The sequence below is a fragment of the Emys orbicularis genome, chromosome 4, assembly GCF_028017835.1.
Source record: "Emys orbicularis isolate rEmyOrb1 chromosome 4, rEmyOrb1.hap1, whole genome shotgun sequence".
Classification (NCBI taxonomy): Eukaryota; Metazoa; Chordata; order Testudines; family Emydidae; genus Emys; species Emys orbicularis.
The window spans coordinates 30,167,551-30,190,430 of record NC_088686.1 but is presented as its reverse complement, the minus strand read 5'-3'; the positions used below and the strand labels follow the sequence as shown (position 1 = coordinate 30,190,430).

At 45.7% G+C, this 22,880-nt stretch overlaps 1 protein-coding gene across 1 annotated transcript; it reads left to right on the top strand.

Annotated features, from left to right (window-relative positions):
• The first annotated feature begins 15,349 nt into the window (after positions 1 to 15,349).
• FAM181A (family with sequence similarity 181 member A) lies at positions 15,350 to 16,225 on the top strand. Its single transcript, XM_065404482.1, has one exon. It carries the CDS (start codon positions 15,350 to 15,352, stop codon positions 16,223 to 16,225), a length of 876 nt encoding a protein of 291 aa, XP_065260554.1.
• Positions 16,226 to 22,880: the final 6,655 nt, after the last annotated feature.

Here is a 22,880-nt window from a genome sequence, read left to right as displayed (position 1 = left end):
TGAGGAATCTGCGCACTGTTTATCATTCTTTGGGAGCTTTATCATATAACTGGATGGCAGCAACAGATTCCATTTTGCATGTCCTGCTGCTTCAGGCTCCTTTATTCTTTAAAACCTCACTTGTTGGCAATGTCTGTGTCCTCTACCTCTGGTTTTGCCAGCCTTTCAGCATGTCACAGCATCCCTCTCAAATGTCAGTGCATCTGCCACAAGCCAGGGAAGTACTTTTCTTGGGATAGATCATTTTACTGACAGTGAAGCATTGCAACTCTTCCGGTAGCTACATTGGGCAAAGCCTGTGGTCCCCCTGCGGTCAATGGGACACCTGGTGAGTAAGGCCAGCAGAGGTTGACTCTCACATTAAGCCAAAACATTTGTCATGTCTTTTGGTTTTCTCGTGAGACTGAAAAAAATCAATAATCATTTTTCAGTAGCTAATATCATAAAATGGTCAAAAATGTATATGTCTGGTACAACAGAGCTGTTCTACTCAATGGGGCACGTTCTCCGCTGGTGTGAATTCCATGGCTCCATTGAAATGAAAGCAATTTCTGAGAATCTGGCCCTGTAAAACAAAACTAAGCCTAAACAGTCCTGTACTCTAGTACAAGCAAAGGGGTCGAGTGTTTCACCCTGGACTGAAGAGCTGGGATAGGAGCTTTCTTTACCTGCTACTACATAAGTGAGACAATAACCCACGGTAGGTAGGTTGCAAGAATGATGCTGGTGGTTGTGTTTCTGGCTGAGCACTGCTATCCCAGCTCTGGTTAAGAACTAGATGAAGGTGGCATATGAGAGCAGAGCAACGTGCACTAAAGGAGAGAAGCCCTCATCAGTACAGTCAAACTCTCTATTTGATGTTTACTACTGTTGAAAATAACAGGGAGTGGAGGCAATTAGAACAACTTTGTTTGTAGATTAGTCACTTTTTTAAAATGGTGTTTGAAGGACTATCATTTTTAAGGCATATTGGGCCAGATCCTGCATAGGTGTTTTAAAAAAGGAGATGGATGTCTTCACATCCCACACATTGAAAATGGAGCAAGAGGCAGCCTGTGGCCTGTGTTATCCTGGTGGTCAGAACAGATGATCACACAGGTCCCTTCTGGCCTTGGAATCTGTGAATGAAAGAATTTTTCATTCGGATCCTGTTCACTCCTTGCTGCTTCTGGCAGCATTTCTCTAGTTACTTCTCCCAACAGGAGCAATTTTTTCTTCAACAAAAGGGCTGCTTTGCATCTGAGGTTACAGTCCATGGTTTGGCATAAGGAACCCCACCCATGGCCATACACAATTGCCATCCATGGCATGCCTCCTTCCCCACCCCCACCCCCCATTGCACAACATAGAACAAACGGGTAGCATGGGGTGGATGTTTGTTCTATGGTGTGTAAAGGGAAAACAGAGGTGTTGTATGGATGGCAAGTGGGGAGGGCCAAATCCTGGATCCCAACCTCAGGTACTCAGCAGCTGTTTGGCTAAACCGCTAAAGAGTTATTCTGGCCACTAGGGGGAGCAAAGGGGGAAACAATGCCTGAGAGGAACAGGACAGGGAGCAGGGCTGTGTGCCCTGCAGAAATTCATGCAGGATGCAGACAGACAAGTCTTCACAGTTACCTCTTTGCTCACCCTTAAACCCCTTCCTCTTCCACACTCTGCAGGGTTTGCCTCATTGCTGGTCTAGTGCCCATTGTGCATTGCTTTTTCTGACTGTTGAACTGGGACCTTTTACTACTAAAATGCAAAATCCCCAATTCATGTCAGATCTTTAGCCTCTGCTGTAGCTTTTCTTTGCATCCCTGCTGCAGTATTTTCTCTTCAACAGAAACCACCTGCAGCATCTGTCATTTAATTGACTCCCTGATCTTGCAACATTTAAATAAACTGGAATTATGAAAACCAACCAATATTTGTGGCTGCTGCCACCCCTGCCCTACCTGTTTGTGTGGAGAAATAGAGGGTTTAAGCCCCCACAGGCACCAAAAGCAGAATGAAACCAAAATCAGGCTTGTCTTTAAACATGCATTTGACTTAGCAGAGGTGGTGAAAGCCTTTAAGGGATTTGATCCTGTCTATAGAGTGGAATGCTGGATGTTGCTCATTTCCTAACAGGTTCTTGCTATAGATTTTTCTGTCCATAAAACCGAAATTGTCCTTAAAGAAACAGCTGTGTTCTGCCTGTAGCCAGCAGAAGAATGGCATTAGTCACGTGCAGTCCAACACGTAGCACAATTGTAAAGTTCACTCTATGAGACTGACAGCAGCTATTCATATCAAATCATTCCACCATCTGCCTGAATGGCAGGCTTCTGGGTAGCAACCACCCCCCTCCTCTCTTGCTCTCTCCCTTCTGCCTCCTAACAGCCTCAGCATTTAGCAAATACTCCGTCTGCCCCTAAGCGCAGCACACCGGGCAGCTGAACGCACAGCGGTTGATGCTGGTTTGAGCAACGCCGATTGTGAAATCAAAGAAGAAACATGTAAAAGCTGCTCCCTGGGTTAGAGCCAGGTTGCTGCTGTCCTGTGTGGAGAGGTGACCAATCTGAAAGCCTGAGAATATCAGGCACTGAAAATTGACCAAACCCTCTCTCTCCCACCGTGCTCCCCTCCCAGTCCTGAATGTTGGGGATACAAAGAAATGGAACTCTGAGCCCCACCTGGCTTAGGCTCTCCTGGTTCAGTGCTTTAGCCCTTCTCCGCCAATCATTCAGGCCCAATAGTTGGGCCTCATTTATGTGTTCTTTGCACACCTCTAGCACTCGTTGACTTAACTGGGAATTCGGAGTGTGCAAAGAACACATGATCCGGCCCTTAATGTCATGGAGGGAAATCCTTGCTGAAGCCCAAGAATTAGGCCGGAAGACAGCAGATGGCAGGGATAGGGCATTTGCGCAGGGTGCCTACACCCCTGGTACACCTCAAAATCCAGTGTTCCGAGGCACTCCATAGAATCCCACCACAGAGCCAATGGATCTAAAGCTGGATCCCCATTGCCGGCAGAGGCTAGTTTCGCCCCTAGGCTGCCATCAGGGCCAGGGAGAGGCTCTGTGGTCTGGACAGTCTTTCCCAGCAGCTCAGGATCTCTCCAGATTGCTCAGGCTGTGAGCTGGCCCGTTAGCTTTGGCCCATGTGAGTGTTCAGACAAACATACACAGCTATGAAGTTCACCTAGGGAATATTTATTAAGTTAGCAATTTCCAGCTTCTGAGAGCAGAACCAAGCTGAGGCCATCAGTAAGGAAATGGGGTGGGGGGGGGGGCTGTGGCTACTGGGGGAGGCGGGTTAAAATGCCAGGCCAGAGTCATACTGCCCTCTTATTGGGAGTTGGTGGGGAGAGGGAGGAAGGAAAGCAAAGTAACATCTCAGTGCCTTGCGAACAGCAGGTCTGGTTCTGAAAGCCTCAGCTGGACATAAGGGCTGCAGACTCTGTTCCTGCTTCTGGTGCATTTGACTATCAGGAAGGAAGGAGGAAATATTCTCTCCTTTAATATGCCCTAGAAAGACTTTGGGGAAGCTCATGCTTTTAGCATCCACAAGGTACTTCAGTCAGTAAAACAAATATATGGGAAACCTCTAAAGAAGGGAAGGGACAGGCTATCAGTGCTTTTGCCAGGAGTCAGAATGGACTAACTCTATAGACCAAGAGCCATGATCAACACAGTTTTACTCTCCCACCTATGGCAATTTTTTCTGTATCTCACCGTATACCTGAAAGTGGTGAAATGAGATTCTCCCAAGTAACTTACATGAGTTCAGTATCCCTCAGCGTTATTCATCTGCTGTACAATCATATAGGGGCTGAGGGTGTCCATAGATGCCCCCAAGGATGAAGAGGGGATCTAGCAGGAAAGAGCCAGTCACACTGATTCATATATAAAAATCCAGTGTGCAGGTGTGACCTAAGAACCACCCAATACCAACTGGCAAAGGGTTCATTGTTCTGTCAGCAGCTTCTCTCAGGCCTGACAAACTCACTACACCTAACATATTGCTGTCATAGTATTTATCTATAAAGAATGTTGTGTGAGGTATCAAATGAATGCCAGTGACACACTGGTGACTAATATCTATGTATGTATTAAATACTAGGTGAGGTATTATGTATACCTACTTATATTATGCTTTAAAGTCTGTAACCAAACAAAGGAAGAAGCAGGTTTCTTCCAGACCAGAGGGAAGGTAGTTATCTCTCTGCCATATGTAAATTAAATATTGTGAGCCAAAAACAATGGCAGCTACATTTGCCTATAAAGTCAACAGGAAAACAGGATGATGTGGGAATGAGAACTCAGTATGACACCAGCACAGTGGAGAACAAAAAGAAATGTATTTCAAAGGTTTATTGGACTATAACGGGTACAAGGACAACACCCCATTATCTATTTCACTGAGGAACACACGGGTGGAGAGGGGTGAGTGGTGAACAAATGGGTCCTAGATTGAGTGAAAACCAGTTTACTCTGCAGGAAGACTTTGAGGGTGAGAAACTGCGGCATGTTAAGCTTTTGTCTCTAGAGAGCATGTTATACTTTTGTTTTATTTGTAACCATTTCTGTTTCTATTATTCTTACTCAATACCCACTAGAATCTGCAAATAAGTGTTCTTTGTTAACAAACTCACATTTGTTTTCACCATAAATAGGTTGCAGTGCTGTGTTGTTATAAAGGACCTGCTCCTGAGCTGTAACCTTCCAGGTGTATGTACACTGTCTCTTTGGGGACAGCTTACCTGGTAATTACTGGGAGTGTCTAGTGACAGGGATGGATGCTCCAGGGGGATGGTTCTGGGGAGTTCAGTGGTGAGAGTGTCAGGGAACTGAAACACAGCTTAGCACCAACAAGTGTCTCTTGCTGAACTGGGGATGCGGGGGGTAACACAGTGACCTATGGTTCTGAACACCCTGAGAAAGTGTCTCAACAGGTTAAAACAGGGACTGCATTGTGCTTCAAATGCTGACTTTGGCTCCTCTTGTAGGATAGTAGTTTACTTTGAGACTGTAAAATGCATTATATACATGTCAGGTAGGTAAGGATTCATAATACCCATTTTATAGATAGGTAAGTTAAGTGATTTACTCAAGGCCACAGAATAAATCAACCTCAAATCCAGCACCAGAACTGACACCCATCCCGTGCTTGAATCACCAGATCCCACTTCCTCTCTTTCCACAAGGGCACTTTGTTCTTTAACAGATACACCAATGCAGAGCACACTGTTAGGCTTTCCACACAACAGGTTGGGCATGTTGTTACATGCTTAGATTAGGTTTAACGCTGAGCCCAGGCCAACCCTTCCCCCAGAGCCTGACCTCCACAGCCCCCTGGGGAAGGGTTGCTAAAAGACTGAGGGGAGGAGGTACTTCTGTGTCCCACGCTTCTTCCACCGGGTTTTCATGCTCCCCATTTGTGGAGGGAGAGGGGATGATCTGTGCCTGACAATATTTAGCAAAGCTAATGAACTTAGCAGCTCTGTGGCCACCTGTTATTTCTAAGTTCCAAGGCACCCTCTTCAAGAGACACACACAACCATGTGTACTGAAACATTTTTTTTTTAATTTTCCATCTGTGTAGAGAGACGCAAAAGTGATGTTAAGCAGGCAGCCCATAGGGGACCTTTCCTGTTTGTTATGCTCTTGTTATCCTGATTGCAAACAAACAGACCTTCAGTGTGGCTAAATTAACACTGCCAATGAGCCATGCGATGCAGAATGGAATTTTGACCCCAAAGAAAAGCAAATAAGGTTGAGATTTTCTATGAAAATGGCCTCCTGTCTTTCAGTCAGTTATAGAACTGGTCAAAAAAGTTGCAAATTATAATATCAACTAAAATTTTTGATTGAAAAACATGACAAAATTTCCAGGAAATTTTTAGCCAAAAAAGTCTTTTTGTACGGGGATATTTAATTAACTGTAGTCATGGCTAATGTCTGAAGGACGCATTTTGATTTTCTTGTATCACAACAGCTAAGATGTTGCATTACCTTTCAGGTAAAAATCTGAAAGCTCCTTATAAACATGAAATAGCTCACTCTTGTACTACTCACATGACAGGAAATGATAACAATAGTCATCTTACAGATTTTAACACCCCTGTGTATATCCATAGTGCTGCGGCCCAAAGCAGGGTCTTGTTTTACAGGATGAAAATGAATGGTGGTTAAAGACAGCTCTGGGCTGCACAACAGTGGTTTCCATTCAGTCAATAGATTACTGGAAGGGAAATAGCAGGTTTAGCTCCTCTTCCTACTCACCAAGCCACACCTCACCCTTCAAGCCATGGAGCGGGGAGCATCTGAATAAAGTGACTTGCACATCAAGGGAAACTGCTTTTATTGGCACTGAGTCTTTTAAATGACCCAAGGTCCCCACCAGTAAGCAATGTGGTACAATGATTTCAATGGGATACTCACATGCTTAAAGTTAGGCTGGTGTTGAAGTACTGTTGCAGTCAAGGTCTCTGTATGTATAGGAGTAGTGGGAGGATTTGCTGTGGAGACAGCTAAAGCCTGACATAGTTTAAAATAAATGACACTTTAGAAAAGCTTCTCCCATATTTCCATGTAAGAAAACCCACTCTTCCCTTCTCTCATTGCTTCAGCTCTGAAGCAAAGGCTGCTTGGTTGAGAGCCTGTCTGTAATTTTAAATCTAATGTATGTATTCTCATGAATTACTTAACCTTGCATCCTGAAAATTCCCAGGAAGAGAGCTGTCGAGGGTGACATGTCAGATATGAAGTGGCTCTCCAGCTGGTCCCTGTCTGCATGCTGGGAAGGCATGTGGAGACATTTTTTCAGTTGCTGTACTAGTGTGACACTTTCACAGTGGAAAATGATGTATCATTCTTAAACCGTTGCTGGGTGGACACTTCAAAGTGCATTGGAAACTCAGAGAGAAGTGCCCTATTGTTAATTGTTCCTTTCACACGTACATTGGGATGAACATGGCTAGAGCAGAGAGGAACAAAAGGGCTCCGGTGGCCTCTTAGAGAAAACCCTATGCAACTCAACCTGAGTCTGACCTTGAAAGGGTTTTAAAAATAAAAATCCTGCTCTCCAGTCTATTCCCCTTAGGATCCCTATTGTTATCCAGCTGCAGGGGAACAGGGGTACCAGAGCAGCAGACAAAGCCTCGTCATCATGAACTACCTTCTGCAGCAGCACAGTAGCTGCACAGGGGAAAGTGTTAGTGGCCAGAGCTCTTTGATTCTAAAACCAGCTATATTAGGAAGGGCCATACACAATGCAGCAAATAAAGGGCTAGAATGGGACGTGGGCCATGTCTACACTACAAAGTTAAGTCGACTTAAGTTACATTGATGATCATCCATCACCGTAATTAAACTGCTTTTGCACGTCCACACAACGCTTCTTGTGACGGTGGAGCACGTCCACTGGTGGTACTCTTGTATCGCCAGAGAGAGCAGTGCTCCGTGAGTAGCTATCCCACTGTGCAACTCACCACCATCCAGTGGCGCTGGAACACTGGGGGTGCTGAAAGCCAGCAAACTATCCCCAAACTTTTTACCTTGTGCTCCCCACCCCAGCTGAGGCCAGGAGCAGGGCCGTATCTCCAGGAGAGGGGGATACGGACAGGGGTTAGGGGGCTGAGGCTGGTGCCACGGTTGGGGGCAGGCGTGGGGCCGGCAGCTGGCACCCCATGTGCGGGGCCGGCAGCCGGGACCCCGCATGTGCGGCCAGGCACAGGGCTGGCAGCTGGGACCCCACAGAAAACCTGGGGGTGCTGCAACGCCCCCCCGCACCTCTACTTTTTGCGCCTATGCCACCATCTGCTGTTGGGTATTCTGGGAAGTGTTCGCAGTGCTTCATGGTGGCGGACTCTCCGTTCGATCATTCCAGGGGCTTCTGACTACATTTTGTGCCTCTTTTCAACAGCCCCTTTAAACTGTGTGCCCACCATCTCTGTCTCAAAGCATGGATCCTACACTGCTCTCCAGTATTGTGATGAGTATTATGAATACAACACGGCTGATCCTGCAGTATTTCATGTGCTGTGAATCTGATAATGAATCCGTGGTGTCTGCCCTGCTGGGTGCTATGGAAAGGACCAATTTAAGATTGCCTTTGGCATTCATGGAGCAGCTGCACACAGTGGACTGTCGGTTCTGGGCATGAGCAACAAGCACTGTGAGGTGGAATTGAATCGTGATGCAGATAGGGTTGACAAGCAGTGGCTGCAGAACTTTTGGATGTGTAAAGCCTCCTTCCTGGAACTGTGTGCGGAGCTCGCCCCAGCCCTCTGGCACAGGGACACCAGAATGAGAGCTGCTCTAATGGTGGAGAAGTGAGTGGAGATCGCTGTGTGGAAGCTGGCAACTCCAGACTGCTACCGATCAGTCATGAATCAGTTTGGAGTTGGGAAGTCCACCATGGGGATTTTAGTGATGCAAGTGTGCATCACCTCCTGCTACAAAGGACTGTGACTCTGGGCAATGTGTGGGAACTAGTGGATGGCTTTGCAGCAATGGGATTCCTGAACTGCAGTGGGGCGACAGATGACACACATATCCCCATTTTGGCCCTAGATCACCTTGTGACAGAGTACATCAACAGAAACGGCAACTTTTCTATGATTTTGCAAGCTCTGGTGGATCACCGGGGTCATTTCACCAACATCAACGCGGGGTGGTTAGGGAAAGTGCATGATGCACCCATCTTCAAGGAACACTGGCCTGTACAGAAAGCTGCAAGCAGAGACTTTCTTTCCAGACCAAAAGATTCCACTGGGGGATGTGAAAATGCCCATAGTGATCATTGGAGACCCAGCCTACCCCTTGCTCCTATGGCTTATGAAGCCTTATACCAGAAACCTTGACTGATTCAACAGGCTCAGCAGGTGCAGACTGACGGCTGAATGTGCCTTTGGACAATTAAAGGCTTGCTGGTGCTGCCTTTTTGTCAGGTTAGACCTGAATGAGGAAAATACTTCCATGGTCATAACAGCCTGCTGTGCTCTGCATAACATTTGTGAAGCTAAGGGGGAAAATTTTCTGCAGGGGTGGAGCATTGAGATGGATTGCCTGGCTGCCGATTTTGAGCAGCCAGATACCAGGGCTGTTAGAGGGCCTCAATGGGGGACTATTCAAATCAGGGAGGCTTTGAAGGAGCATTTTGACAATGAGCCCCAGTAATGTGTCTGTCTGTAATGCGTTTAGCCAGGCATTGTTTTCTTGCACTGTAATATGAACCTTGTAATGATTGCTGTGTGTGCATTAATTTTACAATGCAAATGCACTGATTGCCACTGTGTATGAATTTCAGCAGCAGCAACCATCATTTGTAGGACACAAGCAAAGATTTCTTATCTTTCTATAAGTACATTTTTACTCAACAATGATACAAACATTATTATATTGTATCAGGGACATGAAAATGAAGGACATATTTTCAAATGAGGCTCTCAGGGTTGGGTATATGTCCAGCTGTCATTGTGATACACGTCCTCTAGGTGGAGTGCATGGGGTACTGAGACAGCCTGGGAATATGCGAGGAATGTGGGGATGGAGAGTGGGGAGGGCATGGAAGGCAGTTCTGTATGGGCTGCAGGGGGAGGTGAGAACAGATGTGTTCTGTCTGCAGTTCAGTCAGGGTCCTCAGCATGTCTGTTTGGCCCTATAGCAGCTGTATCATCCGCTCCTGCTCCTGTTTTTCTCCTGGCTATCCATACATAGTTTCTCATTGATAGCCTCTCTCCATGCTCTGTGCTTGCAATCCAGAGCATCAGAGGATTGCAGCACCTCCCCGAACATGTCTTCCTTACTCCTGGTTCATCCTCCTTATCTGGAGCCACTCAGCCAGTGCGCAGGAGGAGACAGTCAAGGACACAACTGCAGAAGCTAAAGAAACAATAGACAGAGGCATTATTGTGAGTGCACTCACAACCTTGATTCAAACAAGTTAGAAACACAACTTGTTTCAGAGGGGAGTTTCAGAGGGGTATCACTATGAGCACCATTCTGAATATTGGCACCATTTTCCACAGGCGCGGGTGATAGCAGCTAATATCTCATTCCTGAGGGTAACCGAGGATGCAAGTGTGCAGCTTCTGCTTGCATGTGGCTGCTAACTGGGTCTGTATGCTGCTTGCCTGTGTGCTGCTTTGTTGCCTGCAGAAGTAATTGCCAATTGGTGCGGCAAAGTTTCCTACAGTAGGAAAAGAAGCAAGACAGCCTCCCAAGAAACCTTCAGCAGAGGATTGCAGAGTACCTCCAGGGAAGTTTCCTAGAAATCTCAGTGGAGGTTTCCTGTGACATCCCGTGGTGCATCAACAAACTTTTCCGCATGGCTCCCTCTGCCTAGCTACACAGAGGAATGAAACCAGATACAAATGGTGCTTGTGTTGGTTATTTCAATCCCTCTTCTATCCTAGTTAAAAAAAGGAGACCTCTACCTCATGTCTCCCTGCAGTATCAAAGCACAATGAATACTTACCAGAGCTCCCCTCTTCTGCATCAGGCGTGCCAGAGTTGGAGTGCTGGGACTGGCTAGACCACTCCAGAGTTAAGAAGAGGTCCTGGCTCGCCAGGCCATGGGACATTCCTGTTGCCTGACCTCCAGCTCCTTCCTTGTCTACAATGTCATTCTCTGGCTTCACTCTGCTAGCCACTGTCTCCAGCACCCGCCCCCCCGAAGTATCCACGGGGCTCTTAGCAGTGGAGGTGGGCTTGCTGCAGAGGATGGTATGCAGCTCTTTGTAGAAGTGGCATGTCTTTGGTGATGCACAGATCGACAATTGGCCTCCCTTGCCTTCTGGTATGCCTGCCTCAGCTCCTTGATCTTAGCACAGCACTGCTGCATGTCCCTATTGTGCCCCTTCTCCTCCATGCCATGCGCAATCTGCCCAGAAGTATCAAAGTTCCTGCAGCTGGAACAGAGCTGTGACTGCACAGCCTCCTCTCCCCACAGACCCAGCAGATCCAACAACTCCGGTGTACTCCAGGCAGGCGTGAGTTTGCTCCAGGGAGTCGGCATGGTCAGCTGGGTAGATGTGATGTGAGCTCTCCAGGCTGAGCAAACAGGAAGAAGCATTTCAAAAATTCCTAGGGCTTTAAAAGGGGAGGGGCACATGCCTGAGTACCTGGCTGCAGGGCAGCGGAGTTCAAACTGGTGACCAGAGTGGTCACAATGGGAATTGTGGGACACTTTCTGGAGGCCACTTAGGGTGACATAAGCAACTCAGTGTCTACACTGACACTGCTTGCTCTAAGTACGTCACCATAAGTGCTATGCCTCTCTTTGAGATGGTTTTATTATGTCGGCTTAGCAGGAGAGTTAAATCAGTGGGAGGAGCATTGCAGTGTGTCCACCTCCACCGTTAGGTCGACGTAAGATGGTTTATGTCAACTTAACAGTGTAGTGTAGACATGGCCTTAGACGCCACACCTGCCCAAGGGAATAGCAAGGGCTAAAAAGCCCACAAAGCGGTTACAGGGGGTAACAGGCCTGTGGGAGTAAGCAGGGCTAGGCACCTCATTGGAGCCAGTGGGTGAGGAGTAGGCAGGGAATGCATAGCCTTAGATCCACCCACTCACCCCACTTGCTGGCCAGAGTAGCTAAGGTTGAGGGAAGCAGTAAATTAGGAGGAAGTAGGGGAGGAACTGATACTCAGAGGGGTGTCTCTGAGCCATACCTCTCAGGGTTGTTCCTCCCAGCTTGTGTACCTCTCCTTGCTCAGAGCTCTCACCACCTAGCTCATATAACGAATGAGCCGACACCATCCTAGGGTAACTCCATCTACATCAATAGAGTGAGGCCAGGGTGAACTTGGCGCATTTAGCCCCAGCAATCATTTCACAGAGGAGACTTGAGGGGGCTCACACTCTGCCCAGGTAGAGGTGGCTCTGTTACACGTGCCGGTGGAGGATCTGTATAGAACCTTTCAGTATGTTGCATGAGTTTCCCAAGTCTCGGCGGATACAGCTCATTAACATTCTGTGACAGCCCAGAGCAGTCCAAATCCTTCTCCCATCTGTTTGTTACACTCTCTTCCCGAAATTTGGGCCAGCCATTAAGCTCTTTAGGAGGGGATTACATTACTCAAGGGTTTACACAGTTTATCCAGCCTGGTTCATATGTTAAGTATACACACAATGTAATTTTGTTACCTGGAAATAAGCAAAGAGATGAGCCCTTGGAAGGATACCTGTTTACACTGGTTGGATGAAAACACTGTTCATCTAGCCTGTGCAGCATAAAAAATTAATCCTGGACATGGCAAGCAAAATGATCACTGTGTGAACTGGGACTGGAAGACTAGTCTTTGATTAATATATCAAGAGACGGCTGCTTGTCATTCCCAAGCAGTGTGTGTGTGTGTGGAGGGGACTGAAATTATAAGAGTGCAGAGAGATTTCTAGCATAGAATAACACAGGACTGAGGTCTCAGGAGAGTTTCTTATAAAAGCTCCTGAGGCAGAGTTGTCTACACTAGAGCTCCCACTGGTGGAACTGCCCCTGTAATTGGAATGGTGGGAAAGGTTATGCAAGGCAGCCTAGTGTAGTTACAGCCCCATCAGGATGATGATGCTGTGCTTATGTAGCACTTTGCATCAGTAGATCTCAACTTCTTGTCTGCTTAAATTTTATATTGTCTCTTCAAGAATGTTTACCCTCTTCTGCCTCAGTTAGTTGGAAACAGAGAGACAGATGCTTGGGTGCCGTTGGGAGGTTAGTGCAATGGAACCAGTTGCAGATCACCAGTGCTGGGGATGGATCTGTGCCAGCCCACACTCCAGTATAGTTTGGAGCAGCCACTGCGGTGGTGTAACCAACAGCTGGGGCCATTTTGGCAGCTGGTGATTGCCAGAGGACAGGAGTGTTCCAGCCATGCCTCTTACTACTGGCCTCACCCGCTCCACCAGAAGCAGGGTGGCCTAGGGATTGTGCCGCCCTGGGGGAATTCTCTGTTGGCTGGACCTACCAGCTTCAGAGACCCTTTGTGCCGATGAGACCTGTACAAAGGGGCTGTAGCACATTGGGGATCTGGCCCGGCATGTAAATCCAGTCTTTAAGAAAAAGCCTTAAGGCCTGATTTTGACCTCACACTGTGTTAAACCAGGGGTAAAACAATGAATTTAGTGCAGTCAATGGAGCTATGCTGATTTACACCAGCTGAGGATCTGGCCCTGAGTTTTTACATCGCCCTTACATGTGCAGAACTCCTGATGACATCACAAGTGGCTGGGGAAGGGATGAGCAAAAACGGAATAGGGTCTTCAAGATCTGGTGCCAAGTGAGACACTTAATTTAAAGTGCGTCATCCACCCCCCATGGCATAAGCAAGCACTTTTCTTTCCTGTAAGGAAAGTAAAATTAATAGAAATGGGCACAAGCTGTAAAATATGGATGTTGGCTGGATTTTAAAGTTCAGGTCTTTGCGACTGGCCCTTGAAAGAGTGATTTTTTGGTTTGCAAAAGTTGGATCTGGGTTTGGATTTCAGACAGCCCCAAAGCATGGATGTGTTTGGATCCAGAGATTATATTTGGGCCTCTCTCTTAATAATAACAATTAATAATGTTTAGCCCTTACATTGCATTTCCACCTCAAAGGCACTGCAATCTTTATTAGTCTTCCAACTGAACACTGTAGTTCAGCTGATGGCTGCTCAAGCCTGAGGCGCTGGGAGTACAAGCTGCCTTGAGTTCTGAATGGCTGGCATTTCTGAAATTCACCAGGGGCAGGCTTTTCTGCTCTCCTATTCTCACAGATCTCCAAGGGGATAACGTGCATCATGGGACTCCGGGTTTTACTGTGCTATTAAGTTATTGCCACCCCTTGGGACAGCCCTGCAAGGAGGAGGAGGACTCGCATAACTCTGGATCAGTAAAGGAAGCAGCTCAATTAGCATTTCACACGCTTTTCTTCGCTCTCTTCTTCCCTTCCCTGCAGTGGGCATGCTTTCCCCTTAAAGGATTGTCCTGTTTCTGCTCCTTGCCAGCGTTGGCAGGGTGACAGTAGTCGAGTGTGCAAACTTGTGCTATTGTCCCCGGGCCAGGGGGAGTCATGGAGACCCATTAATATGACACAGGAAAATGTTTGCTGATGGCAATTCTATGGGCTTTGTCTAACTCTTTCTCCATCATGACGACTCGATTTAAGTCTCTAACTGTTTGACTACAGATGCAAGAGTACTATCCAACTCCATCCCTTTGTCCGGGCAGTTTGAATGGGTAATTCAGCTTTTGTGTGGCTCAATTGAGGGGGCAAACATAAAGACAAGATTCTTGAGCGCTCAAGCTCCCTTTCCATGGATATCTGCACATCTCTTTAGAGATTTGTTCCTTTCCTACCTTTTTTTCTGACATCATCCTCCCTTTAAAAAAAAAAAAAAAAGCCCTGATCAAGAACAGTTAAAAGCAGGCTAGCCTGGTCTCCCAAACTAGCATTGTCCTGTGTCATTGAAGCATGGTTACTGCCAGCCTCCAGACAGCTTTGGGGTAGTTTAGAGAAAAGGGTGTCTAAAGTTTCTTTACTCATCAGCAGCATATCATGTTGGATTGTGTTGTTGGAGGGGGAGCAAAGGGAAGGCCCTCACAGGGGTGGAGGAGGAAAAAAGGGGTGGAGGAAAGAGTGGAGAATGGTAGAAATCAGAGGGAAATGGTCGTATTTATTAGCTGTCTTTCTGTGGCTGTCCCCATGGCGACAATTTGTGATGACAAAGAATGTGAGAACGGGGGAGCCTAATGCCTGATTGGGATGCTTTGTATTTGGCAAAGTGGCTTCTGATTGGTCTGAGAAAGCCCCCTAACTAGAAGGAGTTGATATTCATTCAGCTTACTCAAGTGCTGCTAAACTGCTTCTAAACACTCAGAGGGTCCGGTTGCTTCTCTAAAGGTTGGTAGTGGATAACCTGTATAACAAGATTAGCCGGGGAACTGGGTTCTTCTCAGCAGTGATACAGTAACAGTCAATATTAGAGAGACAATCTACTCAGTGTGTGTGTTTTGGTTACAGTGACATGGAAGTGCTGCTTACGCTTTAAACATTACCTGTCTAACAAGATTAACCATTTGGTTCTCAGCAGTAACAAGCTGTCGTGTGTGCGCGTGTGTGCGCGTGCCATGGTTGTGTGATTGCAAGGATGTGGATGTGCTGCAGATGTTTCAAATTTCGCTAGCATGACAATCTGACACCTGGCTTGTTCAGCTGAGAAGTTTGATTTGTTCTTGTTTTTCCCATCTACTTGATGCTTTCGATTTTTTTTCCTGCTGCAGGGGAGCATTTGGGTTTGAAGTCATGAATATGTCCCTCCTGCTTTCACAGGTTTGCCCAGGTTTGAGGAGTGGGATTATAAACTTTTGATGGAAATCTCCAGGAGGATCCCTCTTTGAAATGGCATCAGACAGCGAAGTGAAAACGTTACTGAATTTTGTGAACCTGGCCTCTAGTGACATCAAAGCCGCTCTGGACAAGTCTGCTCCCTGCCGCCGCTCAGTTGACCACAGAAAATACTTGCAGAAGCAGCTCAAGCGTTTTTCTCAGAAATATTCCAGGATCCCAAGATGCCACCCCAGCAAATCCATGGAATCCAGCTCCAAACGGGGGGCAGAGGATAGAAATCGCAGTTCAGACCCAGATGGCCCGGATCCAAATCACTGCAGAGCGTCCAGTGAAAAGGCCCTGAGGCTATCAGAGGTGGAGGAGAACTTCAGTGGGGCACAGGTTTTGCAAGAGCAAAGTCCAGAGTCTGTAAGGCCAGATCAGGTGCCCATGAGGAAAAGACAGCTGCCTGCTTCCTTCTGGGAAGAACCCAGACCAACTCAGAGTCTGCTGGTCGGGAGCTTTCCTGCCGGATTGGATGGGCTCCCAAACTCCAGGGACCTCCCTCCTTACGAGGGCAAGAAAAGCAAAAAGGGTCCTGATACCACTGAGCCAGGCAGCCCCCCTCTGCCTGCCCAGCCCAGTGGGGAGAAGGAGCCTATCAAAGTGCCCGGGACATCCTTATCTGGCCGGATGAATGCCTGGAGCTGCTGTCCATTTCAGTACCATGGACAACCTGTTTACCAAACCCATGGAGCCCTACCTCAATCACCCTTTCCAGGCCTGGGGCTATGGAGGAAAAGCACAGCACCTGCAGGGGAGATCCAACACTTCTGCAAGGAGGCGGGCAGTATGGGGCAGAAACTATACAGACCAGTGGTTTTGAAACCCATCCCTACCAAGCCGGCAGTGCCACCTCCTATTTTCAATGTGTTTGGATACATTTAGCCTGAGGGAGGGGAGGGGATTTTGTGCTGTGTACGGTAGCTCTTTCAAATGAAATTGAAATGTAACGTCAGCCATTGGCCCATCAGCTAGTCACACTGTGGAGCAATTCTTAGGGAAAGAATCTGCTATCATTTCCATCTGTCTATAGACGGGTAGCTATTACAGGCTGCTCCTTTAATCGGAAAGGCACAAGCTGGCTGACTTAAATAGTGGTTGTGAATACTTTTGGGTGTCAGTCTCCCCTCACTGCACTGGTATAAATCAGGAATAACTCTTACTGAAGCCAGTGCAGTTAAATGACAGGAGAACTGGGCCTCTTGTATTTAAGATAATTGTTTGACCCAGGGTGTGTCAGGCTAAGAACCATTTGGAATCTGCACTTGTAACCCCTACGAGACCTTTTCCATATGGGAATGTCTTTATGGGGACACTCTGCACCAGCAGCAGCAATGACGTGATTAAACTGATAATCTCTCTTGTACTTTAAAGTCATTCTAAAGAAATCAGTTAAGGTTTTCAGGTCACTTTCTTTTACCGATAGGACAGTATTTAATGCAGAAGATAAGTTTGTAAGTCGATTTCAGCTCTTCTCTTGTGTAAATATCAAGAGAGTTTAAAAAAAAATAAAGCAGGTAATTTTATTTGTCTCCACATCTCAAGTATGTTCAGATTCCATGTTTATTGTCCTCCCAGCGAGTAGATTCAGGTTCAGTTTGTAAAGGTGTTGTCATTCAGAAATGAGGGCCTGATTCTCTAATCATTCACAGTGGTGTAAATCAGGAGTAGCTCCACTGAAGGCTATGAAATTAGCCGGTTTAAAACTGGTGTGAATGAGAGCAGACCTGCCCTGTGACAACTAAGAGAATAGACTGGAAATGGTTTAGCATTTGAACATGTAAGTGCAAAACCAGTGATATAAGAGAGAGGATTGGAGTGTGAACACATTGGCACTAAAGCCTCAGGGTATGTCTGCACCAGAAATGCTACAGTGGCCCAGCTGCAGCACTGTAGTGCAGACACTTTACTACAGTGTCTGAAGGGCTTCTCCCATGGCTGTCATAAATCCCCCCTCTCCAAGAAGCAGCATCCAGGTTGACAGAAGAATTCTTCCATTGACCTAAAGGTGTCTACAGGGGGCTTAGTTTGGCTTAACTATGTATCTCGGGGGGAGGGTTAATTTTTCACACTCCTTAGCGACATAACTAGTATCAGAGGGGTAGCCGTGTTAGTCTGAATCTGTAAAAAGCAACAGAGGGTCCTGTGGCACCTTTAAGACTAACAGAAGTATTGGGAGCATAAGCTTTCGTGGGGAAGAACCTCACTTCTTCAGATGCAAGAAGTGAGGTTCTTCCCCACGAAAGCTTATGCTCCCAATACTTCTGTTAGTCTTAAAGGTGCAACATAACTAGATTGACCTATGTTTTAGGTGTAGACCAAGCCTCAGTTGATCAAGGCAATGAGCTTCCCAGGGACAATTCTCTACTCTGCCTGAGGACTGGTCTACACTAGGAGCTTACATTGGCATGGCTACACTGCTCAGGGGTGATCCACACCCCCGAGCAACGTAGCTATGCTGACCTAACCCCGAGTGTAGACAGCACGAGGTGGACAGAAGAAGTGGTTTAAGTGCAGACATGCCCTGATTCTAAGATGGAAAGCTGCAGATAAATAAGTACTCTAGTAGTTTGCAAGTTATTCACTTGCAAAGCTGGTCATGTGTGATGAAATCACTTCTGATAGGTTAAAAGGAGTGTTTTGTTAAACTTCTCTAAAGCCTCCAAAGAAAGGATGCTAAACAAATAGGACCGGAGACTTATGATTAAATATTATGGACCTGATTCTCCAGTCGCTTAGTGGTGTAAATCACTGAGGTCAATAGAGCTACACTGTATAAAAGTGACAGGAGAATCAGACCATATGCATCAGCTGAGGGTCTGGCCTTGTATACTGCCTGCAATTTTTATGAAGGGCATGCAGATAATTCTCTGGCCAGTGGGCCCATTTTCCCCAGCCATCTCAATCATAACCCTGAGAGTAGCCTATGCAGAAGTGAAGCCACAGTGGGTTATTCCTGTAGTCTAAAAGTAACAGCATGAAAGATGAACCAGGCTTGAGTCTTAACTTCCTTCTCCTTGTGCAGTCATTTACACCTGTGCAAAGAAGGCATTATACAACATGATTGTCTGATTCGGTAGCATTTTACCAGCTTTGCATAGTTGTAAATAATAGCATAAGGTCCAGAAGAATCAGATCCAGAGTCTTGGGGGCCAGCATGGAAGTGTGGGTCTGGCTCCTCTATCATACTTCAATACCTCCTCCTTGTCTTCAGAAAAGACTCCATGAAGAGGCAGTGTCCCTGATCCTGCATCCATTGAAGTGAAATGCAAAATTTCCTCTTAGGAGGAGAAATGGGCCCAAGAGAGGCAAGCTGCAGAGCTACAGACAAGGGGTTCCTGCAGCTCTTTCTCACATGAGTGGCCCTTACTCACACTTGTAGTCGGACTGAAACCAATGGGCCAGATGCTGAACGCAGTCACAACTGTGTGAACCCAGAGTAGCTTCACTGGAGTTATGCCAGGCTGCCAGCAGGCAGGATGACTGGGATCAGCACCTGGCTCTCTGGAACCACTTCAGAATGTATGGTTCCATCAAAATGAAAACACTTCATGAAACTGGGTCAATGTCATTTCAGAGGAAAATGGGGTGGGGGAGGGAGAGGGAGAGTTCTGACAACATCAAACCACTTCTGTTTTTTTTTTTTAAGTGACTTTTCATTTAGAAGTTTTCATTTTGTAGGATCATGGCTAGCACTATAATACGATAACTTTAGAAAGTCAAAATTGGAACAAAATGTCAAAATGAAACATTTCTATCATCCTTTTTTTTTTTTTTTTTTTTTTTTTTTGTAATTTTCCTTTGTAAGTTTGGAACGAAGCCAAATTTCAGAAGCCAAATTTGTAACGAAGCCACACGGAAAGCCCACTTTCTGGATGGTTCTAGTTCCAGGGCTGGGACCTTTCATGGAATTCTGGTGTATTCTAAGAAGTGAAGCAGCAGTGCTCCAGAACTCGAATGACATCATTACATGTAGCTGAAGTAACTGAAGAGGTTTGTGTGAGACATTCTTCTTAAGTCTTCTGGGGAGCTACAACCTCTCCTCAGCAATACAAGTCTCCTCTTCCTGTGACTACTGTTTTGATTATTTCTTATTACTGCTTCGATTGGTTCAAACTTTCCCCAGATACCTCTTTGTCTAGGTCCTCAGAGCAGCAGGTAACATTTTAGAATGTTAGTTTATTTGCATTTTGTTTAGAAGCTGAAAAACATAACACCGGAAAGCCACCATTTGTTAAAACATAATGCAAATGTAAAATATTAAACCCACACTATATTTTATAAATAACGGCAAAAAATAATAAAACAATTGAAAAAGCTTTTGTACAAAAAAGTGCACAAGAACATATAGTGAATTGCACATGTTGCAATAAAAAAGTACAGTATTCTGGCCATTTAGTATTCCTGGAACAGCTGACAACACTTCTCATCACTGAAGATGTCTGTCCTGATGCATAAAAACATACCATTTTACTGCATATTGGAACTACTGAACTGGTTCCAAAGCCTCCGAAGTATTTTTTCAATTTCACAATGACTTCTATACAGCTGTATTCATTTTTATAAACGAAAAGAGAATTTGTACAGATTCAGGACATCGGGTGTGAGAGAGGTAGCCTGCCCTGTTTTAGTGCAAATAAATGTAAATCAACTGTGGAAAGGCTGGCAGTGAGGGTCAAGCAGAAAGGATAAAGTGATATCGCGAGTGCCAGGTCAAATCTTCAATGGAGTGATCTCTCCTCAGTTTATGTGCACAGTATGGGCCTGATTCTGCTCTCGCTTGTACTAATTTTATACCAGGGTAGCTCTATTGATTTCAGTGGCGGTACGCCTGACCGATACAAATATGATAGAGCAATCAGGCCTGTAGGTATCCAAATAAGGAGTAATACGTCTTTTGCTCAACCCATACCCAGTTTCAGTTTTTCCAGGTTCAACAAAACAGAACAACCCTGTATCCCATGATCATTTTGCATATGTAAAAGTTTCCTCTCCAGAGTATTCCACAGCTTTGGATTGCTTATGAAATCCCAGCACTACTGTATGTACACGGTTTGTGAGTTCAAATCATTCCATCAGAAAGGTGGCCTCAGATAATCTGATTATACAACACATAGATATTTAGGTAAACCATCTCCACCATGCCGGGTTTCAGTATCAATATCTGTTTGCAACTCAGTCTGATTCTAGCCTGTGACACTGGTTTAATTTCAGGGGAGTTGCCCCTGATTTACAATAATAGAAGTAAGCAAGAACCAGGCCCTCCACGCTCACCCCACAGAGGCGTGAGCTATGCCAGCTAACCAGGTGATTTTTCTGTATATCAAAAGCTACTTAGTTCACACACTACTGTTAGGACTACTGGAGCTGGCCTGTGGAATCCTTTCACATGGGGTGTGCACTTTATTCACAGGCATTAGTCTCTTCAGTGAAGTAAGTGTTCACCAGCATGAGTCAGGGCTGTATGGACAGGCCATGCATCTGTTCATCTAGGATGTTCATGCTAAATATTCAAAAGCAAGGCTGTGTCTGAGCAGCTCTAGGGCTTCCTTTCAGGCCAGCGGTAATATGCCTGGGCTCACAAGGAGGGCTCCCAGCTTGGGTCTTTTTCTGATTCTTTATTGTATGTTTGTTTTTTGGCAAATTATGGTGCATTATTGAAAGGGGGAAATTTGGGGAGTTTTAAGTGGTGTCAAAAATTGTTTTCTTAGAATTATGTAAAAATTCTCTGAAGCGCCGTGCTGCTGGAATGAGTTACCAGACAGCAGGGGTGATTTTCAGAGCTCCCTCCAGCAAACTGTTTGCAAACACCAAAGGCTGGATCCTAGCTGGTATAAATGGGTGCTACTCCACTGGAGTAATGGGTGCTGTGCCCATTTACGCTAGCTGCAGAGCAGGCGCCTGTTCTGAATTATTTTCCTTCTGAGGTTGCTATATCGAGCTGCTCAGCATCTTGCAGGATCTGGCCCATTATTGTTTTTGGAATGGGAAATAGCCTGCTGTTTGGCATCTCTTCTGTCCTTCATCTCCCTTTCAACCCTGACAGAGTGTCTGGAGTGTAGTTCACCAAAGCAGGAGATACCCACCGGAGGAGGAAAAATGGTCAGCATCATTGTTAGACCTGAGAATGAGGGGCCAGAACATCAGCGGGAGTAAATGAAGACAATGGGTGGAGCTTTCCCCATTTTCACTAGCTGAGGAGCTGGCCAGGCACTAATCACTTTCTTCAAAGCTCTGCTAGAGGATCACAGCTCAATCTGAATTGAAACGGCATTGGTTTCTCAACTGCCATTGCATTTTGGAAGGGGACAGTCAACACACAGAGGTGTAATTAGCTGCAGTTGTTGCTACTGTTGCTTACATCCCATACCTTCCAGCGCTTGCGGAATTTCACCCCAAACTTTGGGCAAAAGCAGACATGCATGTGTGCAATACACTTATAGTTTTGTGGTAAGGTGTACAAGTCTACAAGAAGAAACCTTTGTGCAATGCAGCCCCGTTTGTCATGAATAACTGTATTTCTCCTGCTTTGCTTAGATTTCTGTCTGAATCAGTATCTGGTGGGCAGGTCAACACACAAAACCATACCTAATGTATGTATGGTTGGACGTGCAGATAATCTCTGGTATGAATCCAAATCAGACTGGAGCCCAAAACTCCTTTTGTGTTTACAATAAGAGGGTGAAGAGCCTGTGTATTTCTAGGCCAAGATTTGCAAAGATAGGGGTCTAATGTAAATCCTTATATAGGTGCCAAATAAGTGATTTGATTTTCAAAGGGGCTGAAATCTAGCAGCTTCCATTGATGTCAGTGGGAGCTTCCAGGTACTCAGCACTTTTGAAATTCAGGCCACTTAGGGACAAATTATGATACTGTAATTTTCCTTGAGTAGCACCTTACTGCACAAGTCCCCTCACTGACTTCAATGAAATGACTGGTGGCATAAGTAAATGTTCAGTGTAAGTGTATCATAATCTGGCACTATTTAAATGCATAAATAAGGACATAGGAGCCTAATTTTTGAAAATCTTAGGGCCAGTGTTTATAATTTTGAAATAATCTGACTCTTCTACAAGTAACAGTAGCTCAGTGTCTTGACTTCACTAAAATCTGTCACCTGAATTTCAGGGCCTGATTCTGCTCTCACAGCAATTTTATGGTGGAGAAAATCCATTGACTTCTGTGGTGCTATTTTGGATTTACACCAGTTAAAAGGAGTTCAGAATTGCTTTTGGATCTTCACTGCAGAAATTCACTTACACCAGAGCCCTGTCTACTTCTTATGCACATTTAATATACCACAAACAGTATTTACTGTGAGCTAAATCCTTCAGTCCTGGTATGTTTACTCATATAAAATGTCCACTGACTTTAACAGGAGTTTAGGATGAGTCAAGTCTTCTTGGTTTGCACCAATATTTACAAAATGTCTTTGTTGGGGAGAAAAAATCTTCTCCAAAGCTCTGAGTTTTGAACGCTTGGAAATCAAGTGAAAAGGCCAAAGAAACAAAAAATAAATAGGTGAGAGAGATAATGTCAA